This window comes from Stenella coeruleoalba (genome assembly GCF_951394435.1).
Source record: "Stenella coeruleoalba genome assembly, chromosome: 8".
NCBI classification, from domain to species: Eukaryota; Metazoa; Chordata; class Mammalia; order Artiodactyla; family Delphinidae; genus Stenella; species Stenella coeruleoalba.
The window spans coordinates 68522275-68545956 of NC_137154.1; the positions used below are offsets into that span (position 1 = coordinate 68522275).

General features: G+C 42.3%; 1 protein-coding gene across 8 annotated transcripts in view; it reads left to right on the plus strand.

Annotated features, from left to right (window-relative positions):
- The window catches only part of FAT3 (FAT atypical cadherin 3), a 697691-nt gene that overhangs the window by 606923 nt on the left and 67086 nt on the right, over positions 1 to 23682 (plus strand). For 6 of the 8 annotated variants that reach the window (XM_079929094.1, XM_079929092.1, XM_079929095.1 and 3 more), the window contains one exon: positions 1033 to 1266. In XM_079929094.1, the coding sequence (XP_079785220.1) occupies positions 1033 to 1266 (234 nt within the window). Of the gene's footprint in view, positions 1 to 1032; positions 1267 to 3441; positions 3702 to 23682 lie in introns of those variants that run through there. The other 2 variants (XM_079929097.1, XM_079929098.1) reach the window with 2 other exon arrangements.

The window sequence follows — 23682 nt, forward strand, 5'->3', positions numbered from 1 at the left end:
AGTGGTGGAAAAACAACTTTAGGTCAGATTTTGGAGGGTCTTGAATGCCCAACTGAAAAACCCCTGGGTGTTTTGGAGAAGGGGAGAATGATCCAGGCTAGATTTGAGAACTGGCTGCAGTCAGGAAGCCATAGGAGGGACAGCTTTATAAGTATAGATGGCTTCGTCCCAGTGACTTCTACTGATTTTGTTAAGAGTACATAATAATATTTCATGAGTCCTACTTTTCACCAAACAGTATTTATTCAGCTCTGTCATTGTGCTTATTGCCCTCATCCATTGAAATTTAGGTAGCAAGAATAACAAAATCCCCCCAGGGGCTGACACTCAGGACCAGTACAGCTATCTGAGTGATTAAAATACAGACATAACCTCCCTCCATGTTGGTTGCCAAAGAGATGCTGCTTTAAGCTTCTCAGATAAGCCCCCACTGGAATCCTCCCCCAGCAGCCACAGGCCCTACCACTCTCCAGCAAGTGGGGTTCGCCTGGCACAGTAGGACTCCTTCATGACCTCTTTCTGCTTAAAGCCAGCCTGTTTTGACTGTTTTTCTCTAAAAGATGGGGTAAAAAAATGTTAAATATCTGGAAGCAGACAGACTGCCCCTTCTGAGTTTACAAATCATGGACCTGATTGACCGTTAGAGAACTAAGGATACTGGTCCATTTTTCATGCTTTTTTTCTGGAGAAAATCCAGAAACAAGGCCGATCTCCAGAGCAGTCCTTGAGATGTTTAAAGAGGTGTGGAGCTTCTCCATGCTGCCAAGAGAAGGAATCCCTGAAACAAGAGGCTTCACAGTGGGATTAATTCATCTGAAGGTCGTACAGTTGGTTTTTTGTTGCGTCCAGAATCCCATCACTTTTTCCCTGATGCTTAAAAAAATTGAACTTGCTCGATTTTTCAAAGCATGACGCACTGGAGCCAGATGTCAGCGATCCTTCCTGTACTGGGGATTCTGTATATACAATAATTGATTCTCTGCTCTTCAAAGCAAGACAGTTTTTGAAAAGCTACGTCATTTATTTTCACAGGTGAGTTAAAAACTTTGGCTCTGTTGGACCGGGAGAGGGTCCCTGCATACAGCCTCATCGCCAGGGCCACCGACGGGGGTGGCAGGTTCTGCCAGTCTGACGTCCATCTGATCCTGGAGGATGTGAACGATAACCCCCCAGTGTTTTCGTCCGACCACTATAACGCCTGTGTCTATGAGAACACAGCCACCAAGGCTCTGTTGACCAGAGTTCAAGCAGTAGATCCCGATGTCGGTAAGTTAGCTGCACTGATGGGATGCCTCCCTGTTTGTACATCTGACACATCTTCAGGTGCTACCTGTCCTTTAGTTTCATCAGCCCACCCTGGCTCCTTACCATGAAAACAAGTACATTAAACCACATTTCAGCTCTTCCACTGACACACTTCATATGCACAAGAGAACTCTGCAAGGCATCTTCCCGCCTCTTTCTAGGATTTGAAGAAGCGATACTATGAATTCCTTTACCTTTTAACAAAGATCTTGGGGTTTGCACTTTTTTTAACCTTTAGCATAAAAATAATAGCTTTCTTACTTGCCCATTCCTCCTGAACATAGTTAAAATGCTGTGTTGTGTGGCAGGGAGAATTCATTTCCATTTCTATAAAGAATTGCATCCCATGCTTTAGCTGAAATACGGCAATCTCGATTTATGGTGGTACCCCATAGTGCAAAGACCAATTACGAAATGTGCTGCCAGTCCAATGTGGACTTTTTTTAACTGCCGTTTTCCAGAGTATTTTGCTCATATAAACTGACATTACTAGGAGGGGTGTGGGTGTGGGCGATAAGAAGGAATTAGAATTGAAAGTTGCTAATAAAGTTTGTGTTCCAATCCACTTTACATAATGAGATGGTGAGTTAGAAAAGATCGGAGTTAATTGCTAGGTAGTCCTTCTGAGAATGCATAAGTTATTGAGGTGACTGCATGATGGAATCTAAATACGAAAGGGCATATAGACAGCCTCTTGGTTGTGCATTTTAAGAGCTGTAAATCAGGGGACTGGGGGATGATGGGGTGTGTCTGTTATGCTAAACAGGCCTTTATATAATTCAGGGTCTTATTGCTTAATTCTGAATTGAAAGAAAAATTATTGGACTAATGGAAAAGTAAATACATGATAATTAGTTGAAAACAAATGTAGAGCCCAGGGTCTCTGCATATTTCCCCTTAGAGAAATTAGTGGCTACACTATGAATTATTGTTCTTACCTCATTAGCATAATTTCTGAGGCTGAGAACCAACCCTTTAAAAATCTGCATATTGTAAAGCTTGGTTAAAAAAAAAAAAAGATAAACAGGAAAAGACTCTTTTCATTTTGGCTGTGCCACGTGGCTTATGGGATCTTAGTTCCCCGACCAGGGATCAAACCCGGGCCCTTGGCAGTGAAAGCGCCGAGTCCTAACCACTGGACCACCAGGGAACTCCAGAAAAGACTCTTTTATTGATTTATAATTATGTAATACTTACAAATACTCTTTTTTAAATGAGAATTGGAAAACATTCTGTGGACTCTTGATAGCAGACTTTTGGGGAAAAGAGGACAGAAATCATGCAAATGAATCATTAATAATTTAAATTTGACTCTGAGAATGTGTAATTGGGCCAGAGATGAAATTTTAAGATCAAAAATGTTTTAATTTAAACTAAAATTTCAATTTTAAAAAATTGGAGTTTTTCTACTCACCTCCTTCCTAAAGGAACTGGGTATGCTCCATGTACTAGAGATTGTACAGAACACAGAGGGAGTCTGATCAGTGCACATGATGTTTCAGACAGTGGAGGTGGGGAGAAGTTATGGACTCACAGATGTGGTTGTGCTGGAGGGTATGCAGTTAGCTCCGTCCTTCTCACTTCTTCTGAGTCAGCTGTCCGGGTTGGCAGTTGGAGAGGAAGGGTTGACCAGACTCTGGGCATTAGCAGGACGGAGATGATAAAGTCTTTCAAAGACCAAACCCAGAATAACGACCTTATCGGCACCTCCCTCTGCTCATTTGCACTAATTAGCAAAAAATTAGCTTACGCTCAGAGCTTCAAACAGACACGGAGTTATGAGTGCTGCTCATATAAGATGTGTTCACCAGGCTATTGTATTCGCTTCCGGAAAACCAGAGCATAGGATACCAGATTCTGGGTCATATTCTCAGTTTTTGTAGAATTCATTTAGCTTTAAAAAAATAAAAACTAAGACAGTCGGGAAAGAACAAATGAACACCTCTGAAAAGGCAAGCTGAGCACCTGCTATTTCCAGGCACCATGCTGAGGAGGTGGGTGTGAAGGTCTAGGTCAGAGCCTGAAGGGGGATTCCAGAGTCAAACCCGCATTCTCCAGAGTCCCGGGTGTCAGTGACTGGGGGCTCATGCCATTTTCATTAGCAGCCTGATTCCCCATTTCTCCGTCTTCTGTAAGGCAGCACAGAGGAGCGTTGAGCTGCATACTGAGATGACCAGTGTGTGGAGTGGGCGAATCATCTGGTGGCCAAACTCAGCCTCTGGCCTGAAGCTGAGTTTGCACATGAATCGTTAAGACTGAATCCAGCCCTCCAGTATCTTGAGTTTGGCTTACATACAGTGTTCCAAAAAGTTTGAATTAACTAATTGTCAATAAAAGTCAAGAGATACTGATTTGAATTTTCAATTTCTGGCATTTTCTAAAAACAGCACTCAGAAGACTCAGCAATTCCAGGTGCACAGTCCCACCATGGTAGGAGCCTAGTAGCAGCTGCCTCCTTGATACCAGCCAGTTCTCACCCTCCCAATCCCCAGCCACCTCACTTCCTTATGTTACCACCTGACTTCATAGGCCCCTCTCTAAAGTGACAAGGAAATGTCTGACTTTTAAAGAACTTCTAATTTTGAAATAATCATAGGTTCACAGGAAGTTGCCAAAAACAAAAATGTACAGGAGGTGGCATGTACTTTTCACCCAACCCTTTCTCCCAATGATACCATCTTGCATAACTGTAGTACACTCAGATTTTGGCGCAGGTGCGTGTGTGTGTGTGTGGTTGTGTGTGGTTGTGTGTGTGTGTTTGTGTGTGTGTTTGTGTGTGTGTGGTTGTGTGTGTGTGGGTGTGTGTGGGTGTGTGGGTGTGGTTGTGTGTGTGTGGTTGTGTGTGTGGGGAGGGGTGTGGTTGTGTGTGGTTGTGTGTGTGTGTTTGTGGTTGTGTGTGTGTGGTTGTGTGTGTGTGGTTGTGTGGGTGTGTGGTTGTGTGTGTGTGGTTGTGTGTGGTTGTGTGTGTGTGTTTGTGGTTGTGTGTGTGGTTGTGTGTGTGTGGTTGTGTGTGGGTGTGTGGGTGTGGTTGTGTGTGTGTGGTTGTGTGTGTGGGGAGGGGTGTGGTTGTGTGTGTGTGTTTGTGGTTGTGTGTGTGTGGTTGTGTGTGTGTGGTTGTGTGTGTGGTTGTGTGTGTGTGTGGGTGTGTGTGGGTGTGTGTGTGTGGGTGTGTGTGGGTGTGTGTGGGTGTGGTTGTGTGTGGTTGTGTGTGGTTGTGGTTCTATGCAGCTTTATCACCTGTGAAGCTTCATGTAACCACCACACCCACCTCCTCCGCACACTTCCTTCCCAGTTTCTAACCCCTGGCAACCACTAATCTCCGTATCTATAATTTTGTTATTTCACAAATGTTATTTAAATGGAATCGTGTAGTTTGTCACCTTTTGAAAATGGCCTTTTTCACTCAGCATCATTCCTTTGAGATCCATCCAAGTGGTCTAACTGGTTTCTGGCCCTAGTGAAGAACATTGGTTCCATTTGTAAAAATGACAGGGCTATTTGGTTCATGAAACTTCTTTAGTTAAGCATATTCCTTTACCTAAAGTTACAAACGATTTCAACAGCATTTGGCTGCAGTATATACTAAGTCACTATAAACCGCAGAGAAAAGACAAAGATATATTAATCTGAAATCCGATTCCATTGCTTCGTAAATTCAAAATGCTTACAGTGACTTGCTAACCTTTCATATCCTGGTTTCCTAATTTTAAAAAATATTATTACTTTTAGCCAAACAACTCTTTTCCTATGCCAAATTCATTATTCACAATGAACCAACTGCCTAGGTCAGGAATAAAATAAAAACAGAGGAAGACAAGACCATTTTAGCACCCAATTTATGAGTTCTAAGAAATAGCATGGCAACTGTCTAGATTTCAGCGTTAAATTCTTAGTTTTCCTGTAAAATGGAAACATCCTCAATCCCATGAAATAATGACATGACTTTAAGACCTAACATTTACAAAAATTTAATACTTTCAGTAAAGATTAGGAGACTTTTTTTTTGCACCACCTCTTTGGGGTTAATATTTTACTATTTACCGTACCTCTTAAGACAGGAATTGTGTCCAGGTTCTCAATTTTGAGGGTTTTTTAAGCTAGCAAATGGAATATGCAGAGGTGAAAATTGGAGCTAAAATCTGTGACCATTTTAGGCAAAGTGACATGGAAATAAAATGTAAACTTGCACTGGAAAATATGCCAGAGACCATGATTTATTGAGAGGCGAATGTCCAGATATTTGAGATTCAAGAGGACATATTTTTCCTCTTATGGATCAGGGACATAAAGCAAGGAAATGTTCTAATGAGCAACTCACCCCTTTCCTGTAAAATATTTCCTACAAAGTTTAGAACTTCTTTCAGGGATTTTGGAGAAACTTGGAAGCTTGTAACATTCATTACATTTATTTTCCATTCAATATAACTGATATTTAGTGAGTAGCTACGTAGCAGGCATTCTGGAAGGAACTATACAAGGAATGTGCAGTGACAGGCCCAGGTTCTATGCAGTAGTGAAGGGCATGAATCAGCAACACATAGACCTTGAATAAAAGGCATAGCTCGCAGAATGAATGGGATTCAACAGGCGGAGGGAGAAAGGCCTTCAGGAAAACAGGAACCAGGAGGATGAAGTTGCAAAGCTGGGAAACTCTGGACCCAATTAAATAGTTGGGAGGTCATCACATGGTCAAGGACAGAGAGAAGGCAGTGAGATGAGAGAAGGCATCTGGGCCTGATTGTGGTGGTTCACAAACACCAGGAATTGTGTGCTTAAACCAATAGATAGAAAAGAACCACTGAGCACTTTGGAGAAAAGAAATTCATCAGTTCTGGGTTTGGGAAATGCTAATCTGATAGGAGCATCTAACATGGGTATTAGGAAATCTTCTAGGAGAGTATCAAGAAAGATCACAGGGGCCAAAATTCGAGTAGTAGCTTTGGGATTTAAAAGGAAGAAGCAGGGACTTCCCTGGTGGTCGAGTGGCTAAGACTCCATGCTCCCAATGCAGGGGGCCCAGGATTGATACCTGGTCAGGGAACTAGATCCCCCATGCCACAACTAAGAGTTCACATGCCGTAACTAAAGATCCCGCATGCTGCAATGAAGATCCTACACACGGCAACAAAGATACCGCATGCCGCAACTAAGACCCGGCACAGCCAAATAAATAAATGAAAGGAAGGGGCAGAGGAGAGAGAGATTTTACATGTGAAATCTGTCGATTTTGGTACTGACTGGATTGAAGGCACAATGGACAGGCTAGACAAGAACTCAAACTCGTGCACCAGGTGCAGGTGCTGTTTGCACAGAAATAGCTTAGGTGGCCTGAAGCAGGACCTGGTGTAGAAGGATGAAAAACTGGAGACACATTGGGAATTAAAGTACAGTCCTTCAGGAAAAAGTCAGGAATAAAGATAATAAGTTTGTTAATCATGACAGAGTAGGGAGGCTTTGCCTTTGAGCGGTTTACAGTCATAGTGGGAAACAGGCAAGCACAAAAGAACATTCAAAGAAAAATGGAATCAATGTTATAAGAGAGTTGTATCTGTAAAAGTAGGAATTTTGCTTATTTTTAAATTTAATTTCTATTTTATATTGGACTACAGTTGATTTACAATGTTGTGTTAGTTTCAGGTGTACAGTAAAGTGATTCAGTTATACATATACCTATATTCATTCTTTTGCAGATTTTTTCCCATATAGGTTATGACAGAATATTGAGTAGAGTTCCCTACACTATACAGTAGGTCTTTGTTGATTATCCGTTTTATATATAGTAGTGTGTATATGTTAATCCCAGACTCCTAATTTATCCCTCCCCCCATGTTTCCCCTTTGGTAATCATAAGTTTGTTTTCAAAGTCTGTGAGTCTGTTTCTGTTTTGTAAATAAGTTCATTTGTACCATTCTTTTAGATTCCACATATAAGCAATATCATATGATATTTGTCTTTCTCTGTCTGACTTACTTCACTTAGTATGATAATTTCTAGGTCCATCCATGTTGCTGCTAATGACATTATTTCATTCTTATTTGTGGCTAAGTAATATTCCATTGTATATATGTACAACATCTTTTTGTCCATTCGTCTCTCAATGGACATTTAGGTTGCTTCCATGTCCTGGCTTTGTAAATAGTGCTGCAATGAACATTGGGGTGCATGTATCTTTTGGAATTATGATTTTCTCCAGAAAAAATAGGGATTTTGTAACGATTAGTCAATACATGTAAAATGCTAGCACAGGTCCCTGTGGGAACATGAAAACATGAGCAATGAATTTTCAAGTGGGACAATTCAGGAAGGATTCACAAAGTGGCAGTAGCATTTAAGTTGGGTTTTAAGGGTTGGGGCTTTTCAGAGACCTTCAAGATGTCAGAAGAGTAAGGCGAGGCAATCACCTTCCTCCCCACACATACACCAGAAATACATCTACATGTGGAACAACTCCTACAGAACACCTACTGAACGCTGGCAGAAGACCTCAGACCTCCCAAAAGGCAAGAAACTCCCCACGTACCTGGTTAGGGCAAAAGAAAAAACAGACAAAAGAATAGGGACGGGACCTGCACCAGTGGGAGGAAGCTGTGAAGGAGGAATGGTTTCCACACACTAGGAAGCCCCTTCACTGGCAGAGATGGGGGGTGACAGGGGGGAAGCTTCGGAGCCACGGAGGAGAGCACAGCAACAGGGATGCAGAGAGCAAAGTGGAGAGATTCCCACACAGAGGATCGGTGCCGACCAGCCCTCACCAGCCCGAGAGGCTTGTCTGCTCACCCGCTGGGACGGGCGGGGGCTGGGAGCTGAGGCTTGGGCTTCAGAGGTCAGATCCCAGGGAGAGGACTGGGGTTGGCTGCGTCAAAACAGCCTGAAGGGGGCTAGTACGCCACAGCTAGCCGGGAGGGAGTCCAGGAAAAGGTCTGGAACTGCGGAAGAGGCAAGAGACCATTGTTTTGGGGTGCCTGAGGAGAGGGGATTCAGAGCACCACCTAAACGAGCTCCAGAGACAGACGTGAGCCGTGACTACCAGGGTGGACACAAGAGAGGGGCATGAAATGCTAAGGCTGCTGCTGCAGCCACCAAGAAGCCTGTGTGCGAGCACAGGTCACTATCCACACCTGCCCTCCTGGGAGCCTGTGCAGCCCGCCACTGCCAGGGTCCCGGGATCCAGGGACAACTTCCCCGGGAGAACACACGGCGCGCCTCAGGCTGGTGCAACATCACGCTGGCCTCTGCTGCCGCAGGCTCGCCCCGCATTCCGCACCCCTCCCTCCCCCCAGCCTGAGTGAGCCAGAGCCCCCGAATCAGCTGCTACTTTAACCCTGTCCTGCCTGAGTGAAGAACAGACACCCTCAGGTGACCTACACACAGAGGCGGGGCCGATCCAAACCTGAACCCCAGGAGCTGTGCGAACAAAGAAGAGAAAGGGAAATCTCTCCCAGCAGCCTCAGGAGCAGCAGATTAAATCTCCACAATCAACTTGATGTACCCTGCATCTCTGGAATACCTGTATAGACAATGAATCATCCCAAAATTGAGGCGCTGGACCTTGGGAGCAATGATATATATTTCTTTCTTTTTTTTTTCCTTTTTCTCTTTCTGTGAGTGTGTATGTGTATGCTTCCTCAAGTGATTTTGTCTGTATACCTTTGCTTTTACCATTTGTCCTAGGGTTCTGTCTGTCTGTTTACTTTTATTTTTATTTTTTTAAGTATAGTTTTTAGCACTTGTTATCATTGATGGATTTGTTTTGTCATTTGGTTGCACTCTTCTTTCTTTCTTTTCTTTTTTTTAAATTAATTTTTAATATTTTCTTTTATTTTAATTACTTTCTTTTCTTTTCTTTTCTTTCTTTCATTCTTTTTTCCTCCCTTTTCTTCTGAGCCATGTGGCTCACAGGGTCTTGGTGCTCTGGCCAGGTATCAGGCCTGTGCTTCTGAGGTCGGAGAGCCAAGTTCAGGACATTGGTCCACCAGAGATCTCCCAGCTCCACGTAATATCAAACTGTGAAAGCTCTCCTAGAGATCTCCACCTCAATGCTAAGACTCAGCTCCACTCAACCATGAGCAGACTACAGTGCTGGACACCCTATGCCAAATAACTAGCAAGACAGGAACACAACCCCACCCATTAGCAGAGAGGTTGCCTAAAATCATAATAAGGTGACAGACACCCCAAAATACACCACTGGACGAGGTCCTGCCCACCAGAAACCCAATATGCAGCCTCATCCACCAGAAAATAGGCACTACTCCCCTCCACCAAGAAGCCTACACAACCCACTGAACCAACCTTAGCCACTGGGGGCAGACATCAAAAACAATGGGAACTACGAACCGGCAGCCTGTGAAAAGGAGACCCCAAACACAGTAATATAAGCAAAATGAGAATACAGGGAAACACACGGAAGATGAAGTAGTAAAGTAAAATCCCACCAGACCAAACAAATGAAGAGGAAACAGGCAGTCTACATGAAAAAGAATTCAGAGTAATGATAGTAAAGATGATCCAAAATCTTGGAAATAGAATGGAGAAAATACAAGAAACATTTAAAAAGGACCTAGAAGAACTAAAGAGCAAACAAACAATGGTGAATAACACAATAAATGAAATTATTCTCCAGAAGGGATCAATAGCAGAATAACTGAGGCAGAAAAACGGAGGAGTGACCTGGAAGATAAAATAGTGGAAATAACTACTGCAGAGCAGAAAAAAGAAAAAAGAATGAAAAGAATTGAGGACAGTCTCAAAGACCTCTGGGACAACATGAAACACACCAACATTTGAATTATAGGGGTCCCAGAAGAAGAAGAGAAAAAGAAAGGGACTGAGAAAATATTTGAAGATATTATAGTCGAAAACTTCCCTAATATGGGAAAGCAAATAGTCAATCAAGTCGAGAAAATGCTGAGAGTCCCATACAGGGTAAATTCAAGGTGAAACATACCAAGACACATATTAATCAAACTATCAAAAATTAAATACAAAGAACAAATATTAAAAGCAGCAAGGGAAAAACAACAAATAACATACAAGGGGATCCCCATAAGGTTAACAGCTGATCTTTCAGCAGAAACTCTGCAAGCCAGAAGGGAGTGGCAGGACATATTTAAAGTGATGAAAGCCTACAACCAAGATTACTCTACCCAGCAAGGATCTCATTCAGATTCCACGGAGAAATTAAAACCTTTACAGACAAGCAAAACCTAACAGAATTCAGCACCACCAAACCAGCTTTGCAACAAATGCTAAAGGAACTTCTCTAGGCAGGAAACTCAAGAGAACGAGAAGACCTACAATAAAAAACCCAAGACAATTAAGAAAATGATAATAGGAACATAGATATCGATAATAACCTTAAATATAAATGGGTTAAATGCTCCAACCAAAAGACATAGACTGGCTGAATGGATACAAAAACAAGACCCATATATATGCTGTCTACAAGAGACCCACTTCAGACCTAGGGACACATACAGAGTGAAAGTGAGGGGGTGTAAAAGATATTCCATGCATATGGAAATCAAAAGAAAGCTGGAGTAGCAATTATCATATCAGACAAAACAGACTTTAAAACAAAGACTATTACAGGAGACAAAGAAGGACACTACTTAATGATCAATGGACAATCCAAGAAGAAGATATAACAATTGTAAATATTTATGCACCCAACATAGGAGCACCTCAATACATAGGCAAATGCTAACAGCCATAAAAGCAGAAATCGACAGTAATACACTCATAGTAGGGGACTTTAACACCCCACTTTCACCAATGGACAGATCTTCCAAAACGAAAATAAATAGGGAAACACAAGCTTTAAATGATACATTAAACAAGATGGACTTAATTGATATTTATAGGACATTCCATCCAAAAAAAACAGAATACACTTTCTTCTCAAGTACTCATGGAGCATTCTCCAGGATAGATCATATCTCAGGTCACAAATCAAGTGTGGTAAATGTAAGAAAATTGAAATCATATCAAGTATCTTTTCTGACCACAATGCTTTGATACTAGATATCAATTACAGGAAAAAATCTGTACATAATACAAACACATGGAGGCTAAACAATACACTATGAAATAGCCAAGAGATAACTGAGGAAATCAAAAAAATCCTAGAAACAAATGACAATGAAAACACAATGAACCAAAACCTATGGGATGCAGCAAAAGCAGTTCTAAGCAGGAAGTTTATAGCAATATAATCCTACCTCAAGAAACAAGAAACATCTCAAATAAACAACCTAACTTTACACCTAAAGCAATTAGGGAAAGAAGAACAAAAAGACACCAAAGTTAGCAGACGAAAGAAATCATAAAGATCAGATCAGAAAAAATGAAAAAGGAATGAAGGAAACAATAGCAAAGATCAATAAAACTAAAACCTGCTTCTCTGAGAAGATAAACAAAATTGGTAAACAATTAGCCACACTCATCAAGAAAAAAGAAGACTGAAATCAATAGAATTAGAAATGGAAAAGGAGAAGTAACAACTGATATTGCAGAAATACAAAGGATCATGAGAGTTTACTATAAGCAACTATATGCCAGTAAAATGGACAACCTGGAAGAAATTGACAAGTTCTTAGAAAAGCACAACCTTCCAAGACTGAACCAGGAAGAAATAGAAAATATAAACAGACCAATCACATACACAAGCACAGGACCAGATGGCTTCACAGACGAATTATATCAAACATTTAGAGAATAGCTAACACCTATCCTTCTCAAACTCTTCCAAAATATAGCAGAGGGAGGAACACTCCCAACCTCATTCTACAAGGCCACCATCACCCTGATACCAAAACGAGACAAAGATGTCACAAAAAAAGAAAACTACAGGCCAATATCACTGATGAACATAGATGCAAAAATCCTCAACAAAATACTAGCAAATAGAATCCAACAGCACATTTAAAGGACCACACACCACGATCAAGTGTGGTTTATCCCATGAATAATCCCAGAAAGGATTCTTCAATACATGCAAATCAATCAATGTGATATACCATATTAATAAATTGAAGGATAAAAACCATATGATCATTGCAACAGATGCAGAAAAAGCTTTCAACAAAATTCAACACACATTTATGATAAAAACCCGCCAGAAGTAAGCATAGAGGGAACTTACCTCAACATAATAAAGGCCATATATGACAAACACACAGCTAACATCATTCTCAATGGTGAAAAACTGAAACCATTTCCACTAAGATCAGGAACAAGACAAGGTTGCCCACTGTCACCACTGTCATTCAATATAGTATTTCAAGTTTTAGCCACAGCCATCAGAGAAGAAAAAGAAATAAAAGGAATCCAGATCAGAAGAGAAGAAGTAAAGCTGTCAGTGTTTGCAGAGGACATGATACTATACATAGAGAATCCTAAAGATGCTACCAGAAGACTACTAGCGCTAATCAATGAATTTGGTAAAGTAGCAGGATATAAAATTAATGCACAGAAATCTCCTATACACTAATGATGAAAAATCTAAAAGAGAAATTAAGGAAACACTCCCATTTACCGTTGCAATGAAAAAAATAAAATACCTAGGAATAAACCTACCTAGGGAGACAAAAGACGTGTATTCAGAAAACTATAAGACACTGATGAAAGAAATGAAAGATGATACAAACAGATGGTGAGATATACCATGTCCTTGGATTGGAAGAATCAACATTGTGAAAATGACTATACTACCCAAAGCAATCTACAGATTCAATGCAATCCCTATCAAACTACCAATGGAATTTTTCAAAGAAGTAGAACAAGAAATTTCACAATTTGTATGGAAACACAAAAGACCCCCAATAGCCAAAGCTATCTTGAGAAGGAAAAACAGAGCTGGAGGAATCAGGCTCCCTGACTTCAGACTATACTACAAAGCTACAGTAATCAAGACAGTATGGTACTGGCACAAAAACAGAAATATAGATCAACATAACAGGATAGAAATCCCAGAGATAAAACCACGCTCATATGGTCACCTTATTTTTGATAAAGGAGGCAAGAATATACAATGGAGAAAAGACAGCCTCCTCAATAATTAGTATTGGGAAAACTGGACAGCTGCATGTAAAAGAAAGAACTTAGAACACTCCCTAACACCATACACAAAAATAAACTCAAAATGGAATAAAGAGCTAAATGTAAGGCCAGGCACTATAAAACTCTCAGGGCTTCCCTGGTGGTGCAGTGGTTGAGAGTCCACCTGCCAATGCAGGGGACATGGGTTCGTGCCCTGGTCCAGGAAGATCCCACATGCCGTGGAGCGGCTGGGCCCGTGAGCCATGGCTGCTGAGCCTGCGTGTCCGGAGCCTGTGCTCCACAGCGGGAGAGGCCACAACAGTGAGAGGCCCGCGTACCACAAAAAAAAAAAAAAAAAAAAAAAAAACTCTTAGGGGAAAATAGGCAAAACACTCTACAATATAAATCACAGCAAGATCCTTTTTGACCCAATTCCTAGAGAAATGAACATAAAAACAAAAATAAACAAATGGGACCTAATGAAACTTAATAGCTTTTGCACAGCAAAGAAAACCATAAACAAGACGAAAAGACAACCCCTAGAATGGGAGAAAATATTTGCAAATGAAGCAACTGACAAAGGATTAATCTCCAAAATATACAAGCAGCTCATGCAGCTCAATATCAAAACAACAGCCCAATACAAAAATGGGCAGATGACCTAAATAGACATTTCTCCAAAGAAGATATACAGATTGCCAACAAACACATGAAAGGATGCTCAACATCACTAATCATCAGAGAAATGCAAAACAAAACTACAAAGAGGTATCACCTCACACTGGTCAGAATGGCCATCATCAAAAATCTACAAACAATAAATGCTGGAGAGGGTGTGGAGAAAAGGGAACCCTCTTGCACTGTGGGTGGGAATGTCATTTGATACAGCCGCTATGGAGAACAGTATGGACGTTCCTTAAAAAACTAAAAATAGAACTACCATACCACCCAGCAATCCCACTACTGGGCATATACCCTGAGAAAACCACAATTCAGAAAGAGTCATGTACCGCAATGTTCATTGCAGCTCTATTTACAATAGCCAGGACATAGAAGCAACCTAAGTGTCCATTGACAGATGAATGGATAAGGAAGATGTGGCACATATATACAATGGACTATTACTCAGCCATAAAAAGGAACTAAATTGAGTTATTTGTAGTGAGGTGGATGGACTTAGAGACTGTCATACAGAGTGAAGTAAGTCAGAAAGAGAAAAATACCATATGTTAACACATATATATGGAATCTAAAAAAAAAAGAAATCTTCATGAAGAACCTAAGGGCAAGATGGGAATAAAGATGCAGACCTACTAGAGAATGGACTTGAGGACATGGGAAGGGGGAAGGGTAAGCTGGCACGAAGTGAGAGAGTGGAATGAACATACATACACTGCCAAATGTAAAATAGATAGCTAGTGGGAAGCAGCCGCATAGCACAGGGAGATTAGCTTGGTGCTTTGTGACCATCTAGAGGGGTGAGATAGGGAGGGTGGGAGGGAGGGAGACGCAAGGGGCAGGAGATATGGGGATATATGTATATGTATAGCTGATTCACTCTGTTATATAACAGAAACTAACAGACCATTGTAAAGCAATTATACTCCAATAAAGATGTTAAAAAAAAAAGGGTGGGGGCTTGAACTTGGGTCAAGAAGAGGGGAACGATCCAGTAGCAAAAGAGAAAGAAAGAGGTGAGGATTGTATTAGCCAAGATAGGCTTGACGAGACTGAGGTAACTTTTTAAAAATCTCAGTGGCTTAGTCCAGCAAAAGTTTATTTCTTGCCCTGAAGTGCAGGTTAGCATGAGTCCATTCAGTGACGTGGAGATCTGGTCCCTCCATCCTGTCAACAGGATCTTCTTGACCTTTGGAGCCCAAAGTCACTGCAGCAGGAGAGGAGAGGGATGAAGGAGGCACACAGGCTTTTAGCTAACTCAGCCTGGGAGAGACCCACATCACTGTCACTTTCCCTTGCCCAGAAGTAGTCAGAAGAGGCTGGGGAATTTAGGAGAGGCCATGGGGTATTTGGTGAGCACTTGTTGTCTCTGCCACAATGATGAAAGCAGGAAAGGACAACTGCCCCAGCAGATCCCAAAGAGACTGGAGAGGGTAGCATTACTCATATGTGTAGGGAGGGTGAGCCTCAGCAGTTTGGAGAGACCACTTGACCTTAGAAATCAAAGGAAGGAGAGGGGCAAAAAGAAAAAAAAACAACTGACACTCAAAGGAAGAAACTAAGAGGGAGATGCTGAGGATAACCCAGTTAGGAGGCACACATCCACCCTCAGACATCTCCATGTGGTAAGAGGAGACTAACGTGGCGGCAGCTGGGCTGGACGCTCTGAGGTGAGGGAAGGGAGCTAGTTTCAGGGGCTAAAGGCAACATGAGAGGGAGTCACAAAGAAGTGGGGAAGAGAAGTTCCTCACCCACTGAGGGCTCTGTAGGTGCTGGGTTATAGAAATGAACAGACCCAACGAGTAGAGTGAATTACATAAATTGAAAAGATGAGAAGTTCTCTCTCAGAGTCTTCCAGAATGATGCTTTTCCCTCTAAAGTTAATAGTTAGATCTTCATATTAACAGAGAACAGGAAAGAAACAGAGAACACGTACCTCTTGACAGAACTTTTCCATTTTTATTTTCTGACTGCGTCGTGTAGCCTGTGGGATCCTAGCTCCCCAACCAGGAAGTGCGGAGTCCCAACCTCTGGACCACCAGGGAATTCCCAGAACTTTTCCATTTTTACCCAAGTGTTTGTTTTCCAGCAGCCCTCAGCGTCCTTAATTTTGAACTGTCATTCACTGTAGTAATGTAAGCTTGCAGTCCATTTGGGGATTCATTTTCTGCATATTTCACGAGGGAGATAGATGGCATCATGACTCCAAGCGTGCTCTCATGGGGCAGAAGCTGGAATGAACTTGGTTTTCCAGAGAATGGATCTTGTTAGAATGAAGGGCTGACCCAGTATCTCAGAACATCATTTGCTCTGAGCGTGTAGCTCCTCATGAAAGAGCAGGAAATTATTTGCCTGAGAGGAATGTTCACGAAAATAACCACTGAGGGTTATTAAATAGAGATCTTTCTGACCAAACCACTTTAAATGGATCTCTCCAATTGTTTCTTGCCTCTTCTGACACATTCCTAGCCTTGTGTGGCTGCCACTTGTTGAGCCGTGAAAAAAGACTCAGGAAGAACAGCTAAGAGATGAGTTAAGTGCAAGTGCACCACAAAATGCTGGAAGGATGACAGAAAAGCATGTGGGTCGAGCGCTCTGGGCTGGCTGTTTCCTGCATCGTCCTGGGATGAAGTCTGAGGGAGGGTCATTCAGACCAGTCTGTCAGAGTCAGAAACATTTGTCTACTGGAGCTCTCCCTTACCTTCAGACATGATGGCCAAAGCGTCAACTCCTGGGATGGTGTTAGATTTTAAATATTCCCTCGTCACCCTTCTGGTCTCACAGAGGTCCCTGTAATGGAGTTTGATTTTAAATCTTTCATCATCACCTTCTAGTCTCATGGAGGAAAACAAATATCCATTCAGCATGTACTCTTGGAAGGACTTAGCTGAATATGTTACCTTTACACTGGGCCCCAAAAGCAAAAGAAAAATGTCACACCTGACAAAAGAGATAAATTCTGAAGCATTCCTTTTCCATAGCCTTTGGCACCCAGCTGTGTGGGACAGAAAGAAGTGTCAGTCTGTGGAGTCTGTGAAGGAAGTTGGAGGTACCCATGTATCCCACAATGGAGGCATGCAGGTGGCCTGCCATTTTTCTCTTTTAGGACTTCCCAAGTAGATAGCTTCTGGCAGCCTCATACCTCAGCTGAGCCAGCACCCCTGGCCTCCTCTAGACCCTGCATATCATGGGGTTAATCCCTAAATGTCCTTCAGGGACACATCTCCGAGTAACCAGAGTTCAAGAGGCCACAAGGGTGTGTGGAAAGCCCTGGATGATTAGTGCCCTGTGCCGTGTGCAAGCTTCATGACCTTCAGCTAGTAACTGGTCTCCCTCAGACTGTTTCCTCTTTTATGAGTATAATGTTAGAAGGACAAGTGTAGTGCTTGCTTTGCCAACCTTGAAGGGTGAGTGAGAGGCTCAGCCAAGAGTGACTAGAAATGAGGGAACTACATTGAGCCACATCTGCCCTCTTTGCAGCTGGATATCCTGCTCTAATCTCCAGCAGCATCTCAAGATTTTCCTTACATGGAACTGCTTGCATATCTCTTCTCTCCTACTCTTAAGCCCCGAAAGGCAAGACTGGGGCTTGGTAAGAATTTTAAATGACAAAAATCATAATACGACTAATAACATTTACTTTGTGAGCTTCTACTATATACCAGGCACCGTGCCAAGTACTGCAGATATATTATTTCCTCTTCTCACAACAACTTCTGCAGGTTGGCAGATATTTTTGTTATTGTTCTATTTAACATACGAATAAACTCTGAAGGGTTAACTTGCCCTGAAAGAAAAACTAGTTAGTGGCACCAAAGGAGGCTTGGTTAATAGATATCAATAGTTATATTTTAGTCAAGGGCAGTGGTTCTCAAAAAGTGGTCCCTGGACCAAGAGTATCACCTGAGAGCTTGTTGGAAATCGGACTAATTTCCAGGGGATATTAATGCTGCTGTCCCAGGACCGCACTTGGAGAGCCACTTGCTTAGGAATTCCTAAACTTTTTGTGCCACCAGTACTTTAACAGTTTGGTGACACCTACAGATCGTGTCTCAGGATAATGTTTTACAATTCATAAAATAAAATACAAAAAGTTACAGAAGAAATGGGGTCCAAATATATTTTAAACTTGTTATATAGTAATATGAATTTCTGCCTTAATACATTAAATAAGATCTAACACAGTAGATCTCATAACTTTTATATTTTGGAGTAGTGGTAAGCAGGGGGGGTATGTGCCACAACTATAAATTATGAAAATAGTTGTGATTTCTGTTGGTTACAGAAGCACAGCTGCTGCCCATACTACTGTGATCAGTTGCCAACATTTACCATTGAATGTTGTGCTAAATCCAGTTAGAGGTTACTGAAAATAAAGATGTAAATTTTTCCCTCGGCGGTAGGCAGCTTCTAAGGTGGCCTCCAACGACCACCCCCCTACCTCTTGGTCTTCCCGTCTCTTTCCTTGAGAGTCCGCTGGACGTGCTGACTCCTGACTCACTTCTAATGAATAGAATATGGTAGAAGTGATGGCTGATATCACGTCTGAGATTAGCTTACAGAAAGACTGTGACTTCCCTCTTGGGCATGCTCTCTGTATTAGTCTGCTTGGGCTGCCATAACAAAATACCATAGACTGAGGGGCTTAAACAGCAGAAACTAATGTTCTCAGTTCTGGAGGCTGGATGTCAGCTCAGCGTGCCAGCATGGTCAGTTCCTGGCTCACAGGTGGCTGCCTTCTCACTGGGCGCTCACGTGACCTTTCCTTGGTGTGCGCAGAGAGGGAAAGAGCTCTCTCTGCCTTCCTCTTCTTATAGGCCACCAATCTTGTTGGGTTAGGACCCCACCCTTATGACCTTTTGAACCTTAATATCTCCTAAAAGCCCTATCTCTAAATACAGTCACATTAGGGGTTAGCTCTTCAACATTCGGATTTGGTGGGGGACACAATTCTGGGCAAAGCAGTCCCTCTGACTCTCTCTTGCATCGCTCATTCTGGGGAAGAGAGCTAGGATATGGTGAGGCAGCCCTGTGAGGGGCCCACATGACAAGGGACTGGGGACCACCAACGATTGCATGAGTGAGCTTGAAAGTGGACCCCACGCCTGCCTCCACTGGAACCTTCAGATGAAACTGCAGCCCTGCCCAACAGCTTGACTGAAGCCTCATGAGAAACCAGGAGCCACAGACAGCCAGCTAAGCCATTCCTGCCCCACAGAAATGATGAGGTACTAAATATTTGTTGTTTCATGCTGCTAAGTTCTGGGGTAGTTTGGCATGGAGCAATAGAGAACTAATACACTAGTGCAAGTTCATGGACCTCCTGAATTCTACCCACGAATCCTTAAGAATTCCCCACCATAGCCATTATCCTTTCACAGGCTTTACCCAGAGGGAAGAAGGGCTCCCGTGGGTCAGGGGCAATCAAAACAGGGCCTTGCCTCCAGGAGAAGCGGCTCAGCAAAGCTGAGAACACGGCTGCCATGACGTGGGCAGGGTGAGTGATGATGTAACAGCTGTTGGCTGCTCTTTGCTGCTCTTCTCCTGGGTTCATGGATTCTCCCTGGGGCACTAGGCCTACTCCTTCTGTGAATCATAGTCCTTATAGATCTTGGGGTGTTATGCTGGGAAGGACCTGAGACTAAATCCAGTCAAAACCCTTCTTTTTCTGAGGAGGGAACTGGGGCTCAGAGATAAAGAGACTTACCCAAGATGACTTCATTAGTGGCAGAGCTGGATCTAAATGGAGGGTACCCTGACACCTCAGTTCAATCCTCTTTTCTGTTCTCTAGTCATTTCTACCAGAAGATGTTGTGGGGTTTGTTTTTTTTATATATTTTAATAGCTTTTTTTTTTTTTTTTTTGCGGTTTGCGGGCCTCTCACTGTTGTGGCCTCTCCCGTTGCGGAGCACAGGCTCCAGACGCGCAGGCTCAGCGTCCATGGCTCACGGGCCCAGCCGCTCCGCGGCATGTGGGATCTTCCCAGACCAGGGCACGAACCCATGTCCCCTGCATCGGCAGGTGGACTCCCAACCACCGCGCCACCAGGGAAGCCCTTAATAACTTTTAATAGCTTCATCAATTCTTCTGACAGAGATGAAAATTTTATTTTATTTTTAAAATTAAAAAAAATTGTATTGAAATATAGTTGATTTACAATGTTATGTTAGTTTCAGGTGTACAGCAAAGTGGTTCAGTTATACATATATAAATATATATATTCCAGAAGATGTTTTGAGAAGGATTCAATTCTGATGTCAGCCTGTGTGCTCTTAAGTATCATGTATTCTATGTCTTTCCTTAACGCCTTAGAAATTATTACCTCTAAGCTGCATAAATCAGTGATTTAATATGTTTCTTTTCCTTCCCCAAAGCCCTGCTATTTTCTTTTTTTTTAGGAACTCTTATGATTTATTCTCTTAACTTTCAAGCCCTGCTATTTTCTGAAGTATTAAATCTTTGAAGGCAGCTGAGAAACTGTTAAAATGTTTGTAAAAACTAAATAATCCCCCTAAAGACAGAGACATGAGCTGTTCTCTGGAGCACATTGTAGCCAAAGCCCTGTGCCTGTTGTAGATATCAAAAAAGATAACCTCATGCTCAAAGCCTTTCTCCAAAGAGCCCCAAACCCTTACACATGTAATCTTGCTACGGCTAGGGCAGACCTTGATACTCCCACTGACAGGTGGAGAAACTGAAGTTCAAAAAGGCTTTGTGCCCCCTCCCAAGGCGTCTGTAAAATGGGTAGTAGTCCTGAGTAAAGAGCTCCAGGGCGCCATAAAACCCACCCCGAATTCTTTACCTTCCACCAGCATCAGGACGTCTGCTGCACTACATGCAGCTACGTGGCAGACTGTGACACCCCATCACCTCTGGGTCACATTGTCCTGTCACTTTGGGAATCACAAAGGGGCTTTGGGATGAGACCAGATTAAATATCCCAGTTCCAACCCTTACTAACTGTCTGGCCTTAAATAAGTTCCCCAACCCCTTTGAACTCCTCTTCCTCCCTGGAAAGATGAGATATTAATTACTTGTTTTCTCTCCAGACTGTGAGCTCCTAGTGGGCTGGCATACCAGCCCAGTCACCAGTGCAGGCAAGGCACCAGCCACCCAGTACATGCTCGATACATGTCTGCTGAACTGCCAAGTTGTTGGGAGAAGTAGACATTCCACCTAAATCCCCTAACGTCATGTCTAGAACATATGTGGATTCCTTTCTCAAGTGTTTTTACACACAGAGCCTGGGCTCCCTTGTGTAGAAATCTCAGAGGCTGAAAATTCCCCTCTCCAGTCATTGGAGATAATATTTCTGTCACACGGGGCTTAATTTGGGAATGGACTGACCTCCCCTATGCCCAAGAAAATAGGATGCCTTCAGTTGATTAGGGCACTAGGAACTGCCCCCTCCCAAATCCAGAATCCAGCAGCAGAGATAAAATAACCCAGAAAAATGAGACAAATTGGTTGTCAACCCTGGCTGTACACCGGAATCCCCTTGGGAGTTTTTAAAAATAAACATACAGGCCAGGGCTCCATCTCCAAAATCTGATTCAGGAAGTCTGAGATGGGTCTGGACGTACATTTTTTTCTATAGTTGACTGTGATGTCTTGCCTGGTTTAGGAGTCTTTGCATTGGACACATATACGTTATTATTATTACTCTTTTTAAAATCATCCAAGCAGGGGGAGGTCAAAACAATAGTTACCAAATAAAACGGCACATTCCTTTCAGAAAGGAGTATCTTAGTGAACTGTTTCAGTGGTCACCTATAGGCAGGGAATTCTGATTTCTTAGAGTTGACCTCTGTGACTCATTCCCGTGAATTCACACATTCACACGCTGTCTCATCCATAGATGCCACAGGTTGGTAACAGCCTTCTGAGCTGCTCCTTTGAATCGATCCTGATCCAACACACAGCAGTACACAGGATGGGTTTAAGGGAGCGCTAGCTGTCTGGAGGAATTTCTAATCACCCCTGTGCATTTTGTGCAGAATCCAAGGACCCCAGCTTTGGTTCGGTGCCTCTGCAGGGGATGTTGAGAGTCAGTGGAGTGTGCTTATCAGCTTTGCTGCAGGATACGTGCTATCATTTCACCTTGTGAAGCCTCCTTGATGGGGGCAATTATGTTGTCCATCAACAGTGGGGAGCTCTTGGAACAACTTCTCCCATAGTACATAGCACTTCCCACCCACACACCCTCTCCCTCTCACCCCTTTCAATCTTCCTTCTTCTCTCTCTGCTAATTTATCCATTAACTTCTGCACAGTTTTTCATTTACTGTAGCTATAATTGCTTATAACAGCTCTGGTAATTTACTAGCAGCTCCAAAAACAGACAGCTTCAACACCTGCCCTTCTAAATGTGTAATTTTGCAATACTGATCCCTTAACCCTTCTCTGAGTGCCCCTTGCAATTTCATCTTTCTTAACTTCACATATGTTCACATCACCCGAAATGCCCTTTCTTCTTGTCACTTTCCCACTTTGGTACTCCTGACAACTCCTGTCTTTCCTTCATGGTTCAATTCAGTTGTTTCCATCTCTGGGAAACTTCCCCTGGCCACCTCTCTCCAACAATCAGTTATATACATGTTTGTCTCCTGAGAAATAGGAGACATTTGAGGGTAGAGATACTGTGACCCTCTTCTTTGTATCCCCAGTGCCTACCATATGGCAGAAGTCCTCTGAATATTTATTGGATGGATGAATGAATTGATCCAATGGTCAGAGTCAACAACCCACCCAGGAAACATTTTTAGTGTTACTGCTGAGTAGCAGTTCAGCATAGAAGTTCTGTGCCCCAATAGAGATGGAGTTTTGAGTACGTGGTTGATGGATTAATTTATTTATAAAATAAATTAATAAATTTATTAATACATAAGTAAATTTATTGACTATCCCAGTTAGCAAAGTGCCAAGCCATAGATGCTTGAAAGAGTTATACCCTGATGAGCTGCAACTTCTGAGGGATCACAGAAGGCAATCTCAGCAATGGGGCCAGCTTTATCAGTGTGCAGCCTTTGCAACTGTACAGGGCCCCGTGTTTAGAAGGGCCCCACGTTGGTTTAATGTTCTGCTGTGGCTGCACTGAACTTCTTCACTCTTTTTTGTAATTGAAGTATAGTTGATTTACAATATTATGTTAGTTTCAGGTGTGTACAGCAAAGTGACTCAGATATATATATATATATATATATATATATATATATATATATATATATATATTCTTTTCCATTACAGGTTATTACAAAATATTGAATATAGTTCCCTGTGCTATACAGTAGGTCCTTGTTGTTTATTTTATATATAGTAGTGTGTATCTGTTAATGCCTCCCCCTTTGGTAACCATAAGTTTGTTTTCTCTGTGAGTCTGTTTCTGTTTTGTAAATAAGTCATTTGTTAACATTTTTTAAACAAGTGTCCCTAGATTCCACGTATATGCGTTAATATAAGACATTTGTTTTTCTCTTTCTGACTTACTTCACTCTGTATGACAGACTCTAGGTCCATCCACATCTCTACAAATGACCCAATTTCGTTCCTTTTAATTGCTGAGTAATCCAAAAAAGAGGGAATATATGTATACATATAGCTGATTCACTTCGCTGTACAGCAGAAACTAACACAACCTTGTAAAACAGCCATACCCCAATAA